The following is an 18892-nucleotide window of genomic DNA, read 5'->3' as shown; positions in this document are numbered from 1 at the left end:
ACGCGCGGGGCGGTGCCCGCGGCCGAGATGGCGGCGCCGTGAGGCCTCGGCGGCCCCGGCCCCGCCGACACCGGGCGGGCGAGGGGAGCGCGGGGGGACGGGGGCGATGGCGGCGGGGCCCGGGCCCGGCCCCGGCCCCGGGGCGGCGGCGTGGGGAGGGCCGGGCTGGCGGCTGCCGGGGCGGGTGCTGGAGCTCGTGTTCTCGTACCTGGAGCTGCGGGAGCTGCGGAGCTGCGCGCTGGTCTGCAAGCTGTGGCACCGCGTCCTGCACGGCGACGAGAACAGCGAGGTGTGGCGCAGCCTGGCCGCCCGCTGCCTGGCCGAGGAGGCCCTGCGCACCGACATCCTCTGCAACGTGCCCACCTACAAGGGCAAGGTGAGGCCGGGACCCTCGCCCCGCGGGGACACCCCCCAGAGCCGCCCAGCGACCCCCCGGGCGCCCGGGGACACCCCCACAGACCCTCGGCCCACTCGCCATCCGAAACCAAGGGGGGGCTGGAAAACACTGCGGGGTTTCATGTCGTAGAGCCACAGAGTGGTTTGGCTTGGAAGGGCTGAAAGCCCATCTCGTTTGGGTTGAAAGCTCATCTCGTTCCCGGCCCCTGCCGCGGGCAGGGACACCTTCCACTAGACCAGGCTGCTCCAAGTCCCGTCCATCTCCCCCACCACCCTCCTTTTCTTCTCCGCCAGGTCCGTGCCTTCCACCACGCCTTCAGCACCAACGACTGCTCGAGGAACGTCTACATCAAGAAGAACGGCTTCACGCTGCACCGCAACCCCATCGCGCAGAGCACGGACGGGGCGCGCACCAAGATCGGCTTCAGCGAGGGCCGGCACGCCTGGGAGGTGTGGTGGGAGGGCCCGCTGGGCACCGTGGCCGTCATCGGCATCGCCACCAAGCGCGCGGCCATGCAGTGCCAGGGATACGTGGCCCTGCTGGGCAGCGACGACCAGAGTTGGGGCTGGAACCTGGTGGACAATAACTTGCTGCATAACGGGGAGGTGAACGGCAGCTTCCCCCAGTGCAATAACGCGCCCAAGTACCAGGTGAGGGGGCTTGGCGCGGGTCTCGTGGGTGCTGGCTGTCCCTCCCCTGTCCTGGCTGTTCCTCGGGTGTCCTGGCTGGCTGCTGAATTGCTTCTAAATGCCCTCTTAAGGATCTATGTGCCTCCCCTGCAGAAGGCAGATGATTCTGCCTCGTGAGCCCTTTCCCCCTTGGTTTACTGCTTCCACAGGCTACACCTGTCTGGTGTTCAGTGCACCTGACCCTGGGTTGTTTCCACACTTTAATCTCAAACGCTGAGTGTGAAGCGTGTGCCGTGCGTGTCTGCTTAGACACCGTGTTGCTTTTTGGAGTAAAAGCTGAAAAGACTGTTGTAGCCTCGTGAAGCAGTGACTTGCCCCACAGCAAGGTGAGTGTCTGAGCTGTTTTCCCCCTTTGTTGTTGTCTGGCAGGGTGAGCTGAGGTTAGTGCTTAGGTAAGAGTCTTCCTGCAGCAGTGCTGAGTGCTGCGTTTGCTGGCTGGCTGCCTTCCCGTGGGTGACATCCCTTGGCTGGGACGTGATGTTCAGATAACTTCAGGGTATTAAAGAGCAAATGCTATCCCACCTTTTTGTCCTTAGGGAAGTGTTTGTCTTTGTCGTTCTGCCTGCTCACCCAGCTGCGTTTTGGCTACTGGGTTTGCTCGTGTTACTGCTTGAACTGGATGCGTTGTCATTTCCATCTCATAATCACGAAATCGTGGAATGGTTTGGGTTGGAAGGGACTCTAAAAATCATCTAGTCCAGCCCCCAGTGCTGTGGCTTTGCACTGGCTTATGTTTCACTTGTGGGTGAAGATCTGTGTAGCAACTTGCATCTGATATTCCTAAATTTCATGTGAAAGTTAAAATCAGCAATCCTTTGGCGTATTTTATGTTTATTTGGACATGTGCAGTGATCTGCTCATAGAAAACGTATTTAAAGGGAAGACAAAAGTGTGTCAGTGTTGGTTGGAAAAAAAATCTGTTGGCTGGAAGAAATCCCCAGCACTGGGGCTGGTTGGAGAAGAGTCAGGAGTTTGTGTGGCGCCTGCTGTGCTTGTGGCTGCCCTCTGGGACTTGTATTGATGTCTGAAATAACCCAGGGAGCTCTGTGCCTGCCTGGATCAGAGTCTCCTGCTGAGATCCGTGTTGGTTTCACTCGTGTGTGTATATACTCTCGGTTTTTCATGGTTATTTTACCTTTTATAGTGGAATTTCCCCCAGCCTTGGTGAGAAAACACCTCTGTCAGCCACAGCACCTGCATATCGGTCTATTCTGGGATTTTTTTGTAGGTGGCACTTGCCTTTCTTAAAAAATACATTGTCTTTAAAATTGCTCCTAACAAAGGAGAACCTGCTCAGCAATAGCAGCAGCTGAACACCGAGCTCAGGGATCTTGGAGGCCATGGCAAGGTTTCCAGAGCACCAGGCACTCTGTGCTCGCTCTCAGTGCTCTCACAGGTTTGTATGAGAAGGGTCATGTTTATTATCATAAACAGGTGGTGGGTACAGGCTGCCCTGCTTCAGAGGCACTCGGGATCGTGGTGAATTTGAGTGAAATTGGGAAATTCCCATCGTTAAAGCAATCAAGCATGAGAAGCAGGAAAGCCTTGCTTTAAAATTCTCTGCTGTGTTGCACTTTGCATTATTTTTAACTCCATCTGAGCATGCTGACTCTTTCTGTGTGTTATTTTTATTCCACTTCTCCTGTCCCTGTTTCCAGATAGGCGAAAGGATCCGAGTTATCCTGGACATGGAAGACAAAACGTTAGCGTTTGAGAGGGGCTATGAGTTCCTGGGAGTTGCCTTCAGAGGACTGCCAAAAGTTTGCCTGTATCCAGCAGTGTCTGCTGTGTATGGTAACACAGAAGTGACTTTGGTCTACCTGGGAAAACCTCTGGATGGATGATGTGGATTGTTTCGTTGGGACGTCAAGATGTGGATGATTGGGAGGAGAAATCTGCATGTTGGTTAGAGGGAAACGTGTATTAGAGGAAAAAAAAACAACAAAAAAGCGTGGGTGTGTGTCCAAGAACCATCGAGGGAACCACACTGGGTTTGGAAACAGAGGACCAGCCATACATCAGGAATTGTGTTACATTTCCTATTTCTACCAGGCCAGAAAAAATCCTCAGGGCTGCAGTTGGTTGAGTGGGAAGCTGACACATGCATGTTGCAACAGATTTCATTGCTAAGATGGCAGTGTGACCTCAGACATTTCAGAAAGGACTTGAGACAAAACTGCTTGAGGAAATTACTCCGAGATTTGTAAGTGGTGTGTTTTGTGAGAGACTCCCATTTCCAAGCTGCTTGTTCCTTCCTTCCTTCCCTCCTCGGGGCCAGCGTGGGGGCCGGAGCAGAGCGGGGCTGCTGGGGGTGTTCCCAATTTTTAATGTACTGAGAGGCAGGGTCTGTGTAACTGCCCTTCTCCAGTGTAACGACACAACACGTGGGCAGCTATTTTTAAGTGTATTTTAAGGGTTGTATATACAGAACACGTTGAAAAGAACAGGTAAAAGAAAGGGTTTGCCTTTATTCTAACTGGAACATAATTTCTTAAAGGGGAAAAAAAAATCACCCCACTCGGTGACATCGGAACACACACCTGGGGCAGGTGTCCAGCGTTCATGTCAGTGCCCTTCTGTTGTATCCTAATGTGTTTTGGGATGCTCTTGTGGAGTATGGTGCTACTTTGGGTCGTTTCCTGTGACAGTTTCCATGGCTTCTGTGACAGGCTTGTCCTCTGTAAGAAACACAACACGTTTCCTTTCACCAAACTTGCACTCCCCTTGGGAAAGGAAGGCTCAGCACAGCGCTGAGCTTGCCTTCCTTTCCACATCAAACCCACCAACTTTTAAAAGCATTCTTACATTTTCTAATCACTGCTGCAAAGTGTTTCGAGGTAACGAGGAAGGAGCATTCACTTTCTGCATCCAGACCTTGGTTTTGGCTTAAATGGCTTTATAAGACCTTAAGGCTTGGCTGAACCTTTCTTTAATTAAATAAAATCCCCCCAGTACCCGAATATTCACCTGCCCAGGAGGAGTAAAACTCTCACCAGCCCTTTGATGGGGATTCTGGATCATGTTCAATGTTTGGGCTCTTCACTTGCACTGGTTTTCTCAAAGCCAGGCACAGACCCTCAGGTGTGTCCGTGTGCTGGTATGTGCAGGCTGGGAAACTTCCAGGTGTAGTGAGGAGGGGCTCCCTGGTGAAACCACTTTGCTCTGAGGCTGGAAGGTCTGCAGGGAGCCCCAGAAGGGCTCTCTCGTGGGGCAGTAAAGCTGTGAGTCCCATGACTGGTTTCGTGCTGGTTGGCGTTTCCCAGAGCTGCCTGAGCTGTTTCAGAGCTACTTTTCAGAGAGGGAGAAGGATAAGGAAATGTTTATACAACCTCTTTTTTTTGCTTTTCTTGCACTGGAGAATGCCAGTTGCTTAATGTCAGACACTGGCAACTCTGTGAGCATGGCAGAGGGAGGAATTCCCCTTAGCCTGTTGCTCATCCCCCCAGTTCCTCAAGGAGAGCAGTGCAAGGAGGTGAGTGAGGCTTTGCCCTTGGAGTGCTTTTTGCCTGGTAGATCACCAGGTTCTGCACTGGAACTGTGTGAGTCATTACCATTTAAAGGATTTTAAAGTATTTATTTGTTTTGTGTGTTCATTGCTGGAAGGCACTGTCGAGGTCTGTCCCCCTCCTGCCTCAGCCAGGAGCGAGGAGGTGTTTTAGGTGGTGGTGAGAGCAGCTGAATAAAGGCTGTGGTGGGATGGGCATCCCAGTGCCTCCAGGACAAATCTGTTACAAAGCATTGATTGTACTGGACTGTATCTGCAGAGCAGAACCATGGGATGTGGAGTTGGGGATAAAGGAAACAAAACCCTGTCCAATTTGGGAAAATAAATAGTCCCCGGGATGAATGTATTCTCAGTGCAGTCCTGAAAGACGTGACCTCTGTGCTTGTCCATGATCCAGTTAGAGGCAAGGAAACCCTGAGAACTTCCGAGGAGTTTTAATCACCAATTCAGATTGATTTCCATTCTTCAGACTGCGTCTTACCCTCCAAATAATTTCCCTCTAAATAATTTCCCTCTCAATCAGAAATGCTGAAAGTCGAACATTCCTTAAGGGTGGGTTTGGGTGGACTCACTTATGTAAGATTATAACTTATTCCTGGAGACCAATGCTGGCTGTACAAAATATTAAAATAAACTCTGCTACCATTCAGAAGGATGTGTCGGTGTGGATTGTTGGAATGGCACCTGTGGAATCCCCCAGATGGGAAGAAGGGAGCTGCAGTTTGGTGCACCAGGAGGACGGAGCCGCTGGGACTGTGGTTTGCTGTGTGACTGCTGGAGAATGGAGTCTGGTGAGTGGTTAACAAGGGATTGGAAACTCAGTGGTCTGAGAGCTGTGCTTGGGAAACTGCATCCTCTGAAACAGCTCAGCACTGGGGGAAAAGGCATTCCTGACTGCTGGAGGCCTCTGGATTGGGGTGGGGTGGTCACTGCTGCAGCCACACTGCTGTATTCAGGGGCCTCCTTCCCACGTCAGCTTCCCACTGTTCCCTCAGCTTTCCCCATGGAAGTTCAATGTTTCATGGCGCTTTTAGGAAGAAGCAGGGGACTGTGTTGTGAGCTCTGAGGCACTTCCCAAACTTTCTGCATCAAGAATCTGTTTTTAAGCAGTAAATTTTGGCCGACATCCCTGTGAGCTCCTTCAGGAGCAGAGGGGTTTGGTGCTTGCCAAGAAGGTGGATTTGCTTTTTTTTAGCCTGAGGTACTTCAGGGTCAGCTGAGCAGCTGTTTGAGGTATTTTTCTAACCCTGACAAGGGATTAACTGCTTTGGTCAGGGAGAATATCAACTGTTCACAGGCCCCCAAACAGAAATCAGCCAAATTCACAGGTCTTGGCTTTGGAATCCTGCAGGACGCCAGGATTTTGGGAATAAGCAAGCATTTTGTCTATCATTTGAATAAAACCCAGAATTCCTTGTGATTTTAGTGTGCTGTGAAATGTGTTGGGAGCTGAGCAGTTGGTCATCTGCCCCCATCCCACCTCTCTGAGGAGGTGAGGAGCTTGGTGTGGCCACTGGTTTGGAGGCAGAGGCTGTTCTGGGCCTTGGTGGCAGCTCGTGCTGGCCCAAAGCCACTTGTGTGACTTCTCAGGTGCTGATGGCTGAAGTGCTAAATCAAGATGGAGCAGGAAACTCACCCTGGGAGGGGTATCTCCTGGAAAAGGGTGGGTTTTTTCCCCACTTGAAGACGCAGCAGTGAGTGTGCATTTCTGAGAGCCCCCAGTGCCTTCCCCCAGCAAACCCCAGTCGTTTCTGTGCCCCCTGTTTCAGGTGACAAAGCCAGGCAGGAGCAGATGGACCTGGTGGTGTGGGCTGAGCCTCTGCTCCTCGGATGCAGCTGTGCTCTTCCCTGCCTGCCTCGGAATCCGACAGTGAGAAATCCAACTTTCCTCCCTGCTCATCTGTGATCTACATTTCCAAACTCCCTGAGCACACGGGTGTGTTTCCAGATGGCTGCCTCTATTTTTTTTTTTTCTCCTGCCTCTATTTTTTTTTTCTCCTTTTCCATTTTCCCTGGGATGATGACAGCAGTGATGAGTTAAAATAAGGCTCAGCCTGATCATAGTCTGATCATGCAAAACTGATTTGCTCCAAGTATTTGAGATACTACCAGCCCTCAGTCATTCCTGAGCCTGTGTATTTCCATACAGATGTTTCAGTCCTAAATCTTTACGTGTTATAAATAGCTCTTAGATATATGTGGTTTTGTTTGGGTTTTTTTCATTTATATACAATGAAATCTGCAGCCAGAAGGCAGCATTACTGAAACCTGCACTAAGGTCCTCTCTAAATTTACAAACCAGGTTTTTAAGGGGTTGGCAGTGGCTGTGTTTGATTCTCTAAGTGACAGAGGCCCACCTCGCAGCACAGTATGATGCATTTGAAACAAAAATGAATGAAGCAGTGAGTGAACACAGAAGTATTTTCCTGCAGTGCTGCTGAACCTGCTAATTCATCCCTTAAGCAGGTTTTTGTCTCCTGCTGGATGATGGTGTGTGACTTCTGAAGGAACTCTGCCACCTCCCCAGAAGAGGGCAAAGCTACAGCACTGTGGGAACCTTGTGGAGCTGCTTAAGTGTTGTGCAAACTAAATGTTTAATATGGAACCTTCTCCCTTAGCATTTGCTTCCTGTCCTCCTCAAAAAACAAAACTAAAAACCCTCAATGGAAGTGGATGTTGGACATGGATTTTTTTTTAAATTCACTCCTTTGTTTAAACCCTGGGTTTAATTAGGCTCAGCAAATATTTGCATTTCAGAAAATGACTTTTAGTGACAGCAGACTGAGCCAAGGCTCTGAAATCACCTTAAAGGATTGACAGGGATTTGAGAGGCTCAAAAAAAAAAAATGTCCCTGTTGCTATTCAAGTTCCACTCTTTCCCAGACTTGCTTTTCTTCCTCTCAGGCATTTATGATCAGGAAATAGTGATATCAGCAAAAACTTATTTAAAAAAATGTCATTGCAGCTGAAAGAAAAATCAGAATCATTTAAAAGGGATTTAAAAAATAAAACTGTTTGTACGTTATGAGTGTTGTTTGTTCTTCTGCAATTTTACCAGGTCAGGAATTGAATGGATTTTCCCTCCATGCCTGCACTGGCAGGTGTGGTGTGAGCTACCTGGAGTGGTTTCATGTCTGCCTGACTTATTTTGTCTTTTTAATCCTGAGCATCCCGTGCTTAGGAGAACTCAGCCTTATCCCATCACTTTTAAACAGCAATTTGAGAGAGTAAACTCTGCCAGCTCCATTCTGTGACTTTAGAAAGTGCTGGACAAACCTGCCAGTGAGGAAGTGGATGTTGGCCAAAGTGCTTTTTGTATCATATTCCAAATACTGCAGTGGTTAAAGCTTTTCATAGAGTCACACACTGGTTTGGGTTGGGAGGGTTGGGAGGCTCATCCAGTTCCACCCCCTGCCATGGGGCAGGGACACCTCCCACTAGACCAGGCTGCTCAGCCTCTGCCACTTCCAAATCACATTTGGGGGTTTTTTTGTTGGCTTTTTGTTTGTTTTTTCTGTGCTCAGGTGACATCTGACATTGGGCACCTGAGCCCTTCCACGAGATTTTGTGCAAGAGCAGAGCTGGAGGGTGGGATCCCACTTTGGAAGCAACCAAGAGATTTTTATCTCAGTTTCAGCATATGATTTTATCTATTCCTGGAAAAATAATTGACAGGAGCAGAACTGGAGCAGAGCTGGAACATTAGTGGGACTCAGGAGAGTGTGCAGGATGGAAACCAGGTGGTTTTACGTGTCCAGGTGGGATGTAGCTCATGTTTACTGGCAGCATGAGCTGCTCTTCCTGGCAGGAAAGCAGAGGGCAGGAGGGGAGGATCTGTGTATTGATCAAAGTGTCCGACTGAACTTGCCCCTCCTGCACTCCTGTGTGAATCCAGGTCTCCAAACAGAGAGGTGAAAGTGCTTTGAGTCTCTCTCGGGTACAGCTGCAGGGATTGGGTTTTGGGTACAGCAGCAATGCCACTTTTGTGTTGGAGATTGTTTAAAAAAACCCACAGCAACTTCTGTCCTGTCAGTTTTTCTGTTCTGTGCAAGACAAGGGTATGTCCTACGTGCCACAGGGTGCTCCAATCCCCAGGCCCCACAGACAGACTTTTCTTTGTCACTCGTCCCCCAAGCACGCTGGAAAAGAGGGATGCAGAACTCCACAGCTGAAAACCTGGGAAAAGGCTGGAGTGTGACTTTGCTTCCAGAAGAGCTGCTTGTGAGATCAGGCTGCGTTGCAGGGATGTTGGCCCTCCTGGCCAGAGGGGAAAGCTGGGTGGGATACGCTCAGCTCTGCAAGGAGCTGAGAGAGTTTCACTTCCCTTTGCATTCTCAACAGAATTACTCACTTCTCTTAGAAGCAGAACAGCAGCAGGAAGGGACTATATGGGGCTGCAGATGGGAGTAGTTTTTCTTGCCACAATTTGCATTGCTGAATGATGTCATGGCAGTGACTTGTCCAAACCTTCTCCTTCTGCTGACTTACAGTCTCTAGTCCTGAGAGTTTTAGGCTAAAAACTGACAGAGAGGAGGTTTAGATTGGTTATTGGGAAGAAATTCTTCCCTGTGAGGGTGGGGAGGCCCTGGCACAGGTTGCCCAGAGAAGCTGTGGCTGCCCCATCCCTGGAAGTGTCCAAGGCCAGGTTGGACGGGGCTTGGAGCAACCTGGGCTAGTGGAAGGTGTCCCTGCCTGTGGCAGGGGGATGGAATGAGATGAGCTTTAAGGTCCCTCCCAACCCAAACCATTCCATGATTCTATGGTTAAAAACTTCAGTGAATGTGCTGGAGTAGATGGGTCAAGGAGTTTTACTGCTTTCAATGGTTTATTTTATTGTAGAGTGCAAAGATAAAGTCAGTTTATCCACCTTTGGCAATCCTCTGGGAAAAACCTGGGCAACACTTTTGGGCGTAGCTGCAATCTAAGACCAAACTAGATGGAAGCAACCTGGTCGTGGGGCTGTTTGCAGCTCTTGAGGACATGTAGGAGAAAAATCACAGAAAGGTTTAGGTTAGAAGGGACCTTAAAGCCCATCCAGTCCCACCTCCCTGCAACGTGGAGGGACACCTTCCACTATCCCAGGTTGCTCCAAGGCCTGTCCAACCTGGCCTTGGACACTTCCAAGGATGGGGCAGCCACAGCTTCTCTGGGCACAAGGTCAGTGGCCTTGTCCAGCTTTGGGCACTTGCTTCTCCTGCAGGTGAGTTCCTGAGTGTCTCTGGAATGTCTCGGAACACAAGGGAGTGGATGCTCTTGGCTTCCAGTTGCTGCAGAAACATGAGGTTGCACTATTTCAGCATCCAGTGCATCCCACTGCATGCTCTGCTCTGTGTGATCCAGCTGCTGTCCCGCTCTCCAAGGAGGAGGTTTCCCTTGGCATGGTGGTGCTGGATCCTGTGCAGCCCCCAGGCTGGGGTGTGATGGCAGGGCAGGGGTGTGATGGCCACGCGTGCAGGCGAGCGGGGGAAACAAGATCCTGCTGTGGCTCTGCCCTCCCTGTCCCACTTCCTCCTCATTTACAGGCTGAGGAGGAAGAGCAGTGACCACGGAGATGGAGCTGCCTGGGCTGGACCTGCTTGTGGGAAGGGAGCCAGGGTGCAGCCTTACCCCGGCACGGGGATCCGGGAAAGGGCTGTGGCTGAGCCGCCGACCAGTTCCCCTCTTCCCTTCCCACACGGCCCTGTGCCCCCAGGAACGTGGGTTTCCTTTCTGCTAAGGCCTGTTCCTGCCTCTCTTCTGACTCCCATAGAGGAACCTTTGAGAGACTGAAGGGTCAAAGGTGGGAGCCTCTATGAAAGTCCTGCTGTGGTGTCATCCAAGCCCAAAGGCCTCATTTTCCCAATTGTTTGTGCTGGGACTCACCTGTGGGCTCATTGCACGTTTTCAGTCCTGGGGGGTTATTGCCTCCCCCCTCCTCCCTGAGCTCCCACAGCCCCAGTTCTTCAGATGTCGGCAGCCAGCGTGTGGCTGCAAAGGTGGGTGAGCAAGCCCAGTGCTCTGCTCAGAACAACCCAGAACTAATTCTGGGTTCAAAGAAGTCTTCTTTGAACCCCTCTTCCCATCAGAAAACCTGGCAAGAGCTAGGAGATTCCGGACAGCTGGAAATACAGGGAAGAAAGTCTTCCTTGTGAGGGGGTGGTGAGACCCTGGCACAGGTTGCCCAGAGAAGCCACATCCCTGGAAGTGTCCAAGGCCAGGTTGGACAGGGCTTGGAGCAATCTGGGATAGTGTAAGGTGTCCCTGCCCATGGCAGAGAGTGGAACTGGATAGGCTTTAAAGGTCCCTTCCAACCCAAACCATCCTGGGATTCCATAAAATGCAGGAGCAAAGCTGGGCTTGGCTGTGGCTAAATGTGTAACTGCAGAGCAGGAGAGAGCCAGGAGTGTGGGCAGCTGCTGGAAGGGGAGCAGCAGTGGGGTGGGGGAGTCAGCCTAGAGGAAGGTGCTGGGGCTCTGGGGGGTCCCAGGCACAGGAGTCACTGCAAAACCAGAGCCTGGAGCTTTAGTGGCTGATGTCAGTGCTGGCACACGCCTCTCCTTGGACACCCAAACATGGCCAGGTAAAGCAGCAGGGAGGTGGTTTGGCTACAGCTGAGGGGGGAAGAAGATTTTGCAGCTGATTATAAATTGCTGAGTTTTGGCCCTTGGCTTCCCCTTGCAGGAACTACACCCAGGGGAGCTGTGCTTCCTGCAGAGCTCCCGTCCCACTGTGGTGCTGGGCTGGGGGAGCCCCTGCTCCTGTACATCAACGTGTCTGTGCCATCCTGGGATGGGACACATCCTGAGCTATTCCCTGGGGATAAACTGGGTGGATTCCTGTGGAGAAATTCAGCCAGATGAAATTCCAGAGCTGTAGTTTAAAGTGTTCAGCCATCGAGCTGGCCATTTTAGCTTTTCCCTTTTGCCCATGCAACAAATGATCTGTTTTCTTTTTTATGTTCACAGTTCATCTTAAATTAGAGGCAACTACTGCTACTGGCAGCTCCTGGGATACAGCAAACCTGGAGCTTCCCTTGTTTTCTCCAGAGCAGGTGATTAAATGAAATTAATTAAATTAATGATGCTTTGCACCATCCTCCCTTGCAGAGCCACTTGTTTAATTCTCTCCACTTCTCCATTCCAGTGGGAATCAGGGAAGCCCATGGAGAAGCCCATTTCTGTTTCACTTTTCCCCCACTCACCAAGGCTGTGGTCCTGCTACCAAGTGACCCTTCTCCTGGTGCTTCCACTCTGGAATAAATCACATTTCCTGCAGGAAAACACAGGTGCAGCAATGGGGCTGCTGTTTCCTGTTGCAGTTTCTCCTTTCCCAAGCATCCTGTCCTGGGTGCAGCATTCCAGCAGTAACTGGGAGCCTGCCCTCTTGTCACAACTTTTCTCTTGGTTTGTGCTTGACAATTTGAGGGTTGTTAAGGGGAAAAGATGGTTTGGAGGAAGAGGACGTGGGAGGAACGGAGGAAGTTCACTGAGTGTAAAACCATGTGGGGATTCCCAGCCCTCCCCTACAGCTGCAGGAATTGCAGCTGCTCTTGTAGACACAGCTCCAAGCAGCTGAATTTCCTTCAATTTAATCCACCTGTGCCATTGGGCTGGATTGGAGCTTCCTGAAGAGCTGGATGGAGCAGCAGGTCCTGGCAGCTCAGTCCCTGTTCCTTTACTGTGCTGATATTAAAAAATAAATGAAACCCCCATAAACCACAAATCCAGTGTGAGGGCTGGGGGGTGGGGGTGAGGGGTGCGATGCTGCTGGGGAGGAAAAGGAGGGGACCAAGCAGCAGCTCTGGGACGTTTTCAGAACCACCCAGCTGCAGGATGTGGGGAAAGTGTGAAGTGCAGCCCTGCTGCCAAACTGCCCCAGCACAGAGCCCTGGCCTGGGGCTGCTTTTGGGAACAGTGGGGTGGGTGAAACCTGGGTGGGTGCTGCAGGGACTCTGCCACCCCACGGTGCCCTCGCTGCCGGGGAGAGGGGGTTACACTGCCCTGGCTCTGGGGACGGGCTGGGGGTGGAGCAGGGCATGAAACAAGTTGTTTTCTCTCCCAGTTCCTGCTGGGCTGCAGGAGGAAGCTGGTTTGACCCTCGAGGCATCACCGTGTTTGGTGGCACTACAAGGAGGAATCTCACCAGAAGGTCTCCCAGGAGCCTCCAGATCCAGTGAGTGGAGTATGGTCAGGGCTGAGGATGCTCAAGTTTTACAGCTCCAGGTGACTCTCTGCCAGCTCCCGCACCTCCAAGCAGCAGGTGAGGGGTTTGGGTGAGGGCTGGGCCTGTGGCACGGTTTGGGATCAGCAGTTTATAACCATTGGCCAGTCTCAGCCCTTCGTGTGCCCTTGAGCAACGCCATGGGAATTGTGCCCTACTGCAGTTTCTGCCACTCCTGTTCACTTCTCTCTTCTCCTTCTTGATTTTTGTATGTCAAACTTCCTTGAAAATGGAGGAAATGAAACCACAGGGCTTTTTCACGAGTGGCATGGGACAGCTCAGCCTTCTCCCAGAGAAGAAATTAAATTTAGGAGGAGGGCAAAAAAAAATTATCTCCCTGGTCATTTGTGTTGACTGCAGGAGTTTGGGGGCCACGTGGTCTGGCAGATAGGGGGGATCCCAGCTGAGATGTCCTAGTGTGCTGCAGTTCATCTCTCAGCTCTGCAGAATATCCCATTGGTGCCAGGGAGCACATGGCATGTGGAGCATGGACACTGCAGAGCAGAACCTGCTGATCCCACTACACAGGGTCCTGCTGCAGGGCTGGATCCCTTCTCCATAGTTCTGAACCCTTCCCCAGCTAGGTAGATCAGTGCAAACTGTTTTCCTCCTCAGTGGCTGGATTTGGGGTTGGGGATGCGTGGAGACCTTGGGAGAAGGGAGTCATGGGATGGGGAGATAGAGAGCAGGAGTAGATGGGGATGAGGAGTAAGGGGACCTCCCTGCTCATATTGCCTTGGAAATATGGATTGTTGTTTCTTGGCAGCTGTGGGAAAAGCCAGTTCTGCTGAGTTTCCCATAGGGATCAGCACTCAGGAGTCCCTGTATCCAGATGAGTCTGACCTGTGCCCTGGGTGCTGGGTTTGCAGAAATCCTGAGCAGCCCCAGGAGACCCAAAGGATTGGGGGTGGAGAATCTGAGCATCCCAAGTCTCACCTACACAATGTGAGGGGCTGGGCACGGGTGTCCCAAAGTGGGGACTCAACATCTGGGACATGTCCAACCTTGGCTTGGGATGCAACAGGCAATAACAGCCCCTTCTTCCCCCATGGGATGCACATCCCTGGGCTCCTGTCAAAGTCCCTGTGCTGGGCACTGGAGGCAAGCAGGAGCTGGAGGGGCACTATGGGAATAGGTGCCATGCAGAGGGGTGGCATTTCTCCACGCCGCAGGACCGGTGCCGTGGCTCCACGGACCTCCCTTCAGTCAAGATCTCTGCGGCCCAAAACCCGAGCAGGGGTTCTGCCGCCGGAGCTGGGCAGAGGAGTCCCAGTGCAAGGCTTGTCCCTGGGAGCAGCAGGACAGGCAGGAGCTGGTTCCCCCTGGCACCCCCTGGTTCCCTGCCCGGCCGCCGAGGTTCCTCCTTGCCAGGGAGCTGTGTGTGAGTGCGTGACCCCGGCTGTGAGTGCTGAGATCAGTAAGCGAGGAGCTCGGCCGCGCTCTCTGCCTCCATGTGACTGCAGTTTCCGTCGCTCCTTCCGCAAAGGCTATATCGGTGCTCGGCAGGAGGGCGGGTGGGTCACACACCCAGCGGGTCACCCCTGCCCCCGGCCCCGAGAGCCCCCCGAGCGCAGCCCGGGGGCCGCTGGCCTCAGGATGGGCTGTGCCAAACCCTGCGCGCCGCCCCACCCGGTGAGTACCTGCCCCCCGTACCTGTGCTGGGGGAAAGCCCCGACGGGGGTTTTTGGGGAGCCCTCGGTGCCAGTCTGCGGGTGTGTGGTGGCTGCGTGTCACTGGTGCCCACGCTCGAAGAGCTGTGGCTGCGTGGGCCGGGGCTGGGCTGGTGTGAGGTGTGGGGAGCACCCTGGGTGCTCCCAGAGCTCTTGGATGTGGGCTCTGGTGTGGGGCTGCGGGCAGGGGTTTCCTGCCAGGGCTGCCGCCTGCTCTCCTGGCTGGGCAGGTGCCATCCCTGCAGCTCCAGGGAGGAGCGGGAGCATGGAGGTGCTCCTGGTGTTCAGAGAGGCCAAGAAAGGCTGGGCTGGCTGAAGGCAAGTGGGAGTTTCTCCAGAGGAGTTCAGGAGCCAGAGCCAAAGCTGCTGGTTTTTGGGTGCAGTCAAAGTTTTTGAGACTCAGCAAGGTCCCTCTCCTGCTCCCTGCTGGGTATGAGGTGCTGCTGGAGACCAAGGGCTTGGGAGGGCAAAAGGTGCTGTGTGTGAGCTGCAGCTCGGGGAAGGGGGGCTTCCTCTGCATCCCCCTGATTAATAAATGCTGCTTTGATAAGGCACCAGCTCTGTCCTTTTGGCTGTCCCAAGGAAGGAGACAGCCCAGGACATGCCCCTGCTCCCTCTGTGCTGTGAGGCTCCAGCTGCAGGGCTGCCCAAGATAACCCCCCGTTTCTCCTTCAAGCAGTGGCAGTTCTGAAAGTGCTGTGTGCCGAGGCCTTGCTGAGCCCTCGCTGCTCATTTGCCTGAGTTTCAGCTTTTCCCCAGATGCAAATGTCATCGGCTCCAGTCCCACCAGGTCAGTAACGGGGCAGGTTGTGCTGGAGAGCTTCCAATTCCCTGGGAGGGGACGGGCGCTGGGGGGGCTCAGGGGGGACTGGGTCAGTGTCCCCTGGGGGAGCATTTGGTGCCAAGAGAGGGGACACAAGCCCTGCCAGGGGGACTCCTCTGCTTGAGGGATGCAGTTCAGTGGCATTCACGAGCAGCTGTGCAGCTCTGACGGTGCCTTTCCCACGTGTGCTGCCCCATGCGGGGACCGAGCTGCCACCTCCCTGTCCCTGCTCTTCTCCTGCCCTCCAGGCTCAAACTGGGGGAGCCCCACGAGGGCTCCTGCTGGGGTGGGTGGGCTTGGTGCTGAGGCCCTCTGTCCCTTCTCCACAGGCAGCTCGTGGTGGCCCAGGTCACCTGCACCTTTTGGGGTGAGCAGCCTGCAGCTTCTGACCTCCTCGCTCTGTTTCCATCTCCGCAGGAGTGCCGCCGCTGAGATGGAGGCCCCGCTCCCTGGTCTCTCCCTGCTTCTGGTCCTCCTAGCAGTGGGAAGGGGAAGCGGGGCAGTTGCAGCCTGGGCACCATCTCCGGGTCGCTGTGAGCTCGTAAGTCCTCTCCTGTGAACCCTCACCCCTCTGAATGCTTGGTCCTGCCTGGCAAAGCCCGGGCGCCTCAGCGTCTCCAGACCTTCCCTATCCCAGCTACTGGCTTGGAGGGGACTGGGGTGCCAAGGTTCTAAACACAGAGCCACCTCCTCCATACTCATTCTGCTCCCCAAACTTCTCCCTCCTCATCTCCTGCCTCTCAGAGTGGTGTTACAGATCCTCCTCTTGCTTTAGGTGCAGAGCACCATGGACTGCACTGGGAGATGGCTGAGCTCCATCCCAGGAAACCTGCGAGGTGATACCGAGGAGCTGTTGCTCGATGACAACACTATCCAGGTCCTGGGAAATGCTTCTCTGCTTCCATATACCCAGCTCTGCCATCTCAGTTTGACCAGGAACCGGCTGGAGCTCATCGAGCCCGGCACCTTCCACAGCAGTCAAGGCCTCCAGGAGCTCTCCTTGTCAGACAACCTCCTCTTCACCAACTACTCGCTGACAGCAGCTGCTCTTTCTGCTCTGCAAGCCTTGAGGACACTGGATCTGGCTGGAAACCGCCTCACTGAGGACATGGTGTCGGTTCTAGTTTGGAACCTATCTTCCCTGGAGTCCCTGTCTGTGGCCAGGAATGTCATCATGAGACTGGACTCGTCCATCTTTACAAACATGACACAGCTGCTGGAGCTGAACCTGGAGAAGAACTACATCTTTGAGATTGATGAAGCTTTTGAAGGGCTGCAGAGTCTGCAGAGGCTCAACATAGCTTACAACTACCTCCCGTGTTTGGTGGGGTTTGGCCTCACCCAGCTCAGGGTGCTCAATGTCAGCAACAACATCATCGAGTGGTTTCTGGCTCTGGAAAGCGATGACCTCTTTGAGCTGGAGGTGCTGGACCTGTCCCACAACCGCCTGCTGTTCTTCCCCGTGCTGCCCCGGCAGAACAAGCTCCACTCCCTGCTGCTGCAGGACAACAGGATGAGCTTCTACCAGCGCCTCCCCAACGGCACGTCCCTGGCCAACGTCACCGTGCAGTTCCTGATCATCGATGGCAACTCCACCAACATCACAACGGTCAGGCTCTGGGACGAGCTCTGCTACAGCAACCTCTCCTCCCTGCGCCTGCTGGACATGAGCCAGAACCAGGTCTGGGGCCTGCCGGAGGGCTTCCTGGCCCAGATGCCCTCACTGACCCACCTGAAGCTCAACCAGAACTGCCTGGAGGCGTTTCACCTGTTGGAGGAGGGCCCCTTAGCCATGCTGACTGAGCTGGACCTCAGCCAGAACCGGTTGGTGGAGCTGGGGACAGAGGTGGGTGTCGGGGATGTCCTGCCCAACCTGCAGCTCTTCAACGTCAGTGCCAACAGGCTGCGGGCGCTTCCTCCTGGCGTTTTCACCCACACCAGGAAGATCACTACTGTGGACCTCAGCCACAACCAGGTTGACCTCTGTCCCCAGGCAGACGTTGCAGGTGAGGCGGAGAGTCCCCCCTGCGTAGACATCAGGGGCGTGGAGACCCTGACCCATCTCTCCTTGGCCGGCTGTGGTCTGCGGGGGCTGGGCGGCCGCCCCTTCCAGGGAACGTCGCTGATCCACCTGGACCTCTCTGACAACTGCCAGGCACTGTCTGGGGGCCTGGGGTGGCTGCAGGACCTTGCCCTGACGCTGCAGGTGCTGTCTCTGAGGAACACCAGCCTCTCCTCCACAGCCGTGGACTTCTCCACCCTGAACAGCCTCGTACACTTGGACCTTTCGGGGAATTCCTTGACCGCCTTCCCCGCCTCGCTGGGCGCCCTGGAGCTGCACAGCCTGGACCTGCGGGACAACTGCCTCCCGGTGCTGCCGCCGGACACAGCGCGGACGCCGCTGGGGAGGAGCCTGCGGGAGCTCTACCTCAGCCGGAACCCCTACAACTGCTGCACGCTGGGCTGGTGGGACGCCCTGCAGCGGGTGGAGGGGCTGCGCGTCCCCGACGGGCGGGAGGTGACCTGCAGCCACGGCTCCCACGCCCTGAGCCCCGGCGCGCTGCCCGAGCCCGTCCTGCGGAGCTGCCGCTGGCAGACGGCCGACCTGGCGCTGCTCTACCTCGTGCTGGCTCTGCCCACCTGCCTGACGCTCCTGGTGGCCTTCGCTGTCGTCTTCCTCATGCTCAAGGAGAAGCTGCTGAAGCTGCTGAAAAACCGGTGTGGGGTTTCCAGCCCTTACTGATGGCTGAGGAGGAGGAAGAAGAGGAGGAGAAGGAGGAGGAGGAGGAAGGTCTCAGGACAGAGAATGCGAGTGGGAGGTTGGCTGCTTACAGGATTACAGCTGATAACCTCTCCGAGGTGGGTGAGATGGAGACTTGATGGATTTTAGGACACGGGGTGCTGGGTGAGCCCTAACGGTACCCAAAGGGTTCAGGGCTGTGTCCAGTGATGGAGCCTGGGAATCCTCAAGGGACACATCTTCAGCAGAAATCTTCGGCTGGTGTGGACAAGAGCTGAGCAGACACGACATCAAACACCTCTTGGCTGAAGGGACAGGTTGCCCAGAGAAGCTGTGGCTGCCCCATCCCTGGAAGTGTCCAAGGCCAGGTTGGATGGGGCTTGGACCAACCTGGGCTAGTGGAAGGTGTCCCTGCCCATGGCAGGGAGGTGGAACCAGATGATTTTTTAAGGTCCCTTCCAACCCAAACCATCCTGTGATTCTGTGACTGTTTTCCCCAGTGCTGTTTCCCCCCTCCCCCCCCACCTTCAGGCAGTTCCTTTTATTTATTCCCACCTCAAAACATCCTCCAGATCTGCAAACGGCCTCCACGAGGTGCCCCGGGCTGGAGCAGACATCACCCGGGCGCTGCAGAGGAGGCTCTCCCTACCCTCAGCCTCCCACCGTGCTCTTGCGGGCACTGCAAACCCGCAGGCAGCCCGGGGCGTGCACCCTGTGCGTGCGCTGATAAGATGGGCGTTGTCGGCAGGACTGACACATTTTGGGGGTTTGTTTCTTTGGTAAGCCACAGTCCCGGTTAGAAAGTCCATTACAAACAGCCCAAGTGAAACGATGTGAAATATTGATTGAAAGGCAGGAGAGTAAATTGT

General features: G+C 54.1%; 2 protein-coding genes across 3 annotated transcripts; both read left to right on the top strand.

Annotated features, from left to right (window-relative positions):
- The first annotated feature begins 9 nt into the window (after positions 1-9).
- On the top strand, positions 10-5243 carry FBXO45 (F-box protein 45). Its single transcript, XM_051782488.1, has 3 exons — positions 10-376; positions 691-1047; positions 2745-5243. Exons 1-3 carry the CDS (start codon positions 107-109, stop codon positions 2928-2930), a joined length of 813 nt encoding a protein of 270 aa, XP_051638448.1. The 5' UTR covers positions 10-106; the 3' UTR covers positions 2931-5243.
- A 6-nt stretch (positions 5244-5249) lies between these two features.
- Positions 5250-18438, top strand: NRROS (negative regulator of reactive oxygen species). Of its 2 annotated transcripts, XM_051782420.1 has the most exons (6): positions 5250-5382; positions 11536-11621; positions 12632-12829; positions 15137-15250; positions 15701-15824; positions 16059-18438. In XM_051782420.1, the coding sequence occupies exons 5-6, from the start codon at positions 15717-15719 to the stop codon at positions 18024-18026; spliced, it is 2076 nt and encodes a 691-aa protein (XP_051638380.1). In that variant the 5' UTR covers positions 5250-5382; positions 11536-11621; positions 12632-12829; positions 15137-15250; positions 15701-15716; the 3' UTR covers positions 18027-18438. The 2 variants fall into 2 exon arrangements, with proteins under 2 accessions (XP_051638380.1, XP_051638379.1); XM_051782419.1 differs by lacking the exons at positions 5250-5382; positions 11536-11621 and having other exon boundaries at positions 12635-12829; positions 15140-15250.
- Positions 18439-18892: the final 454 nt, after the last annotated feature.

Source organism: Manacus candei, unplaced genomic scaffold, assembly GCF_025592945.1.
Source record: "Manacus candei isolate 608988 ecotype Guabito, Panama unplaced genomic scaffold, ASM2559294v1 h1tg000015l, whole genome shotgun sequence".
Lineage (NCBI taxonomy): Eukaryota > Metazoa > Chordata > Aves > Passeriformes > Pipridae > Manacus > Manacus candei.
Note: the sequence above shows the minus strand (reverse complement) of the source record. Positions and strands in the feature narration are given on the sequence as shown.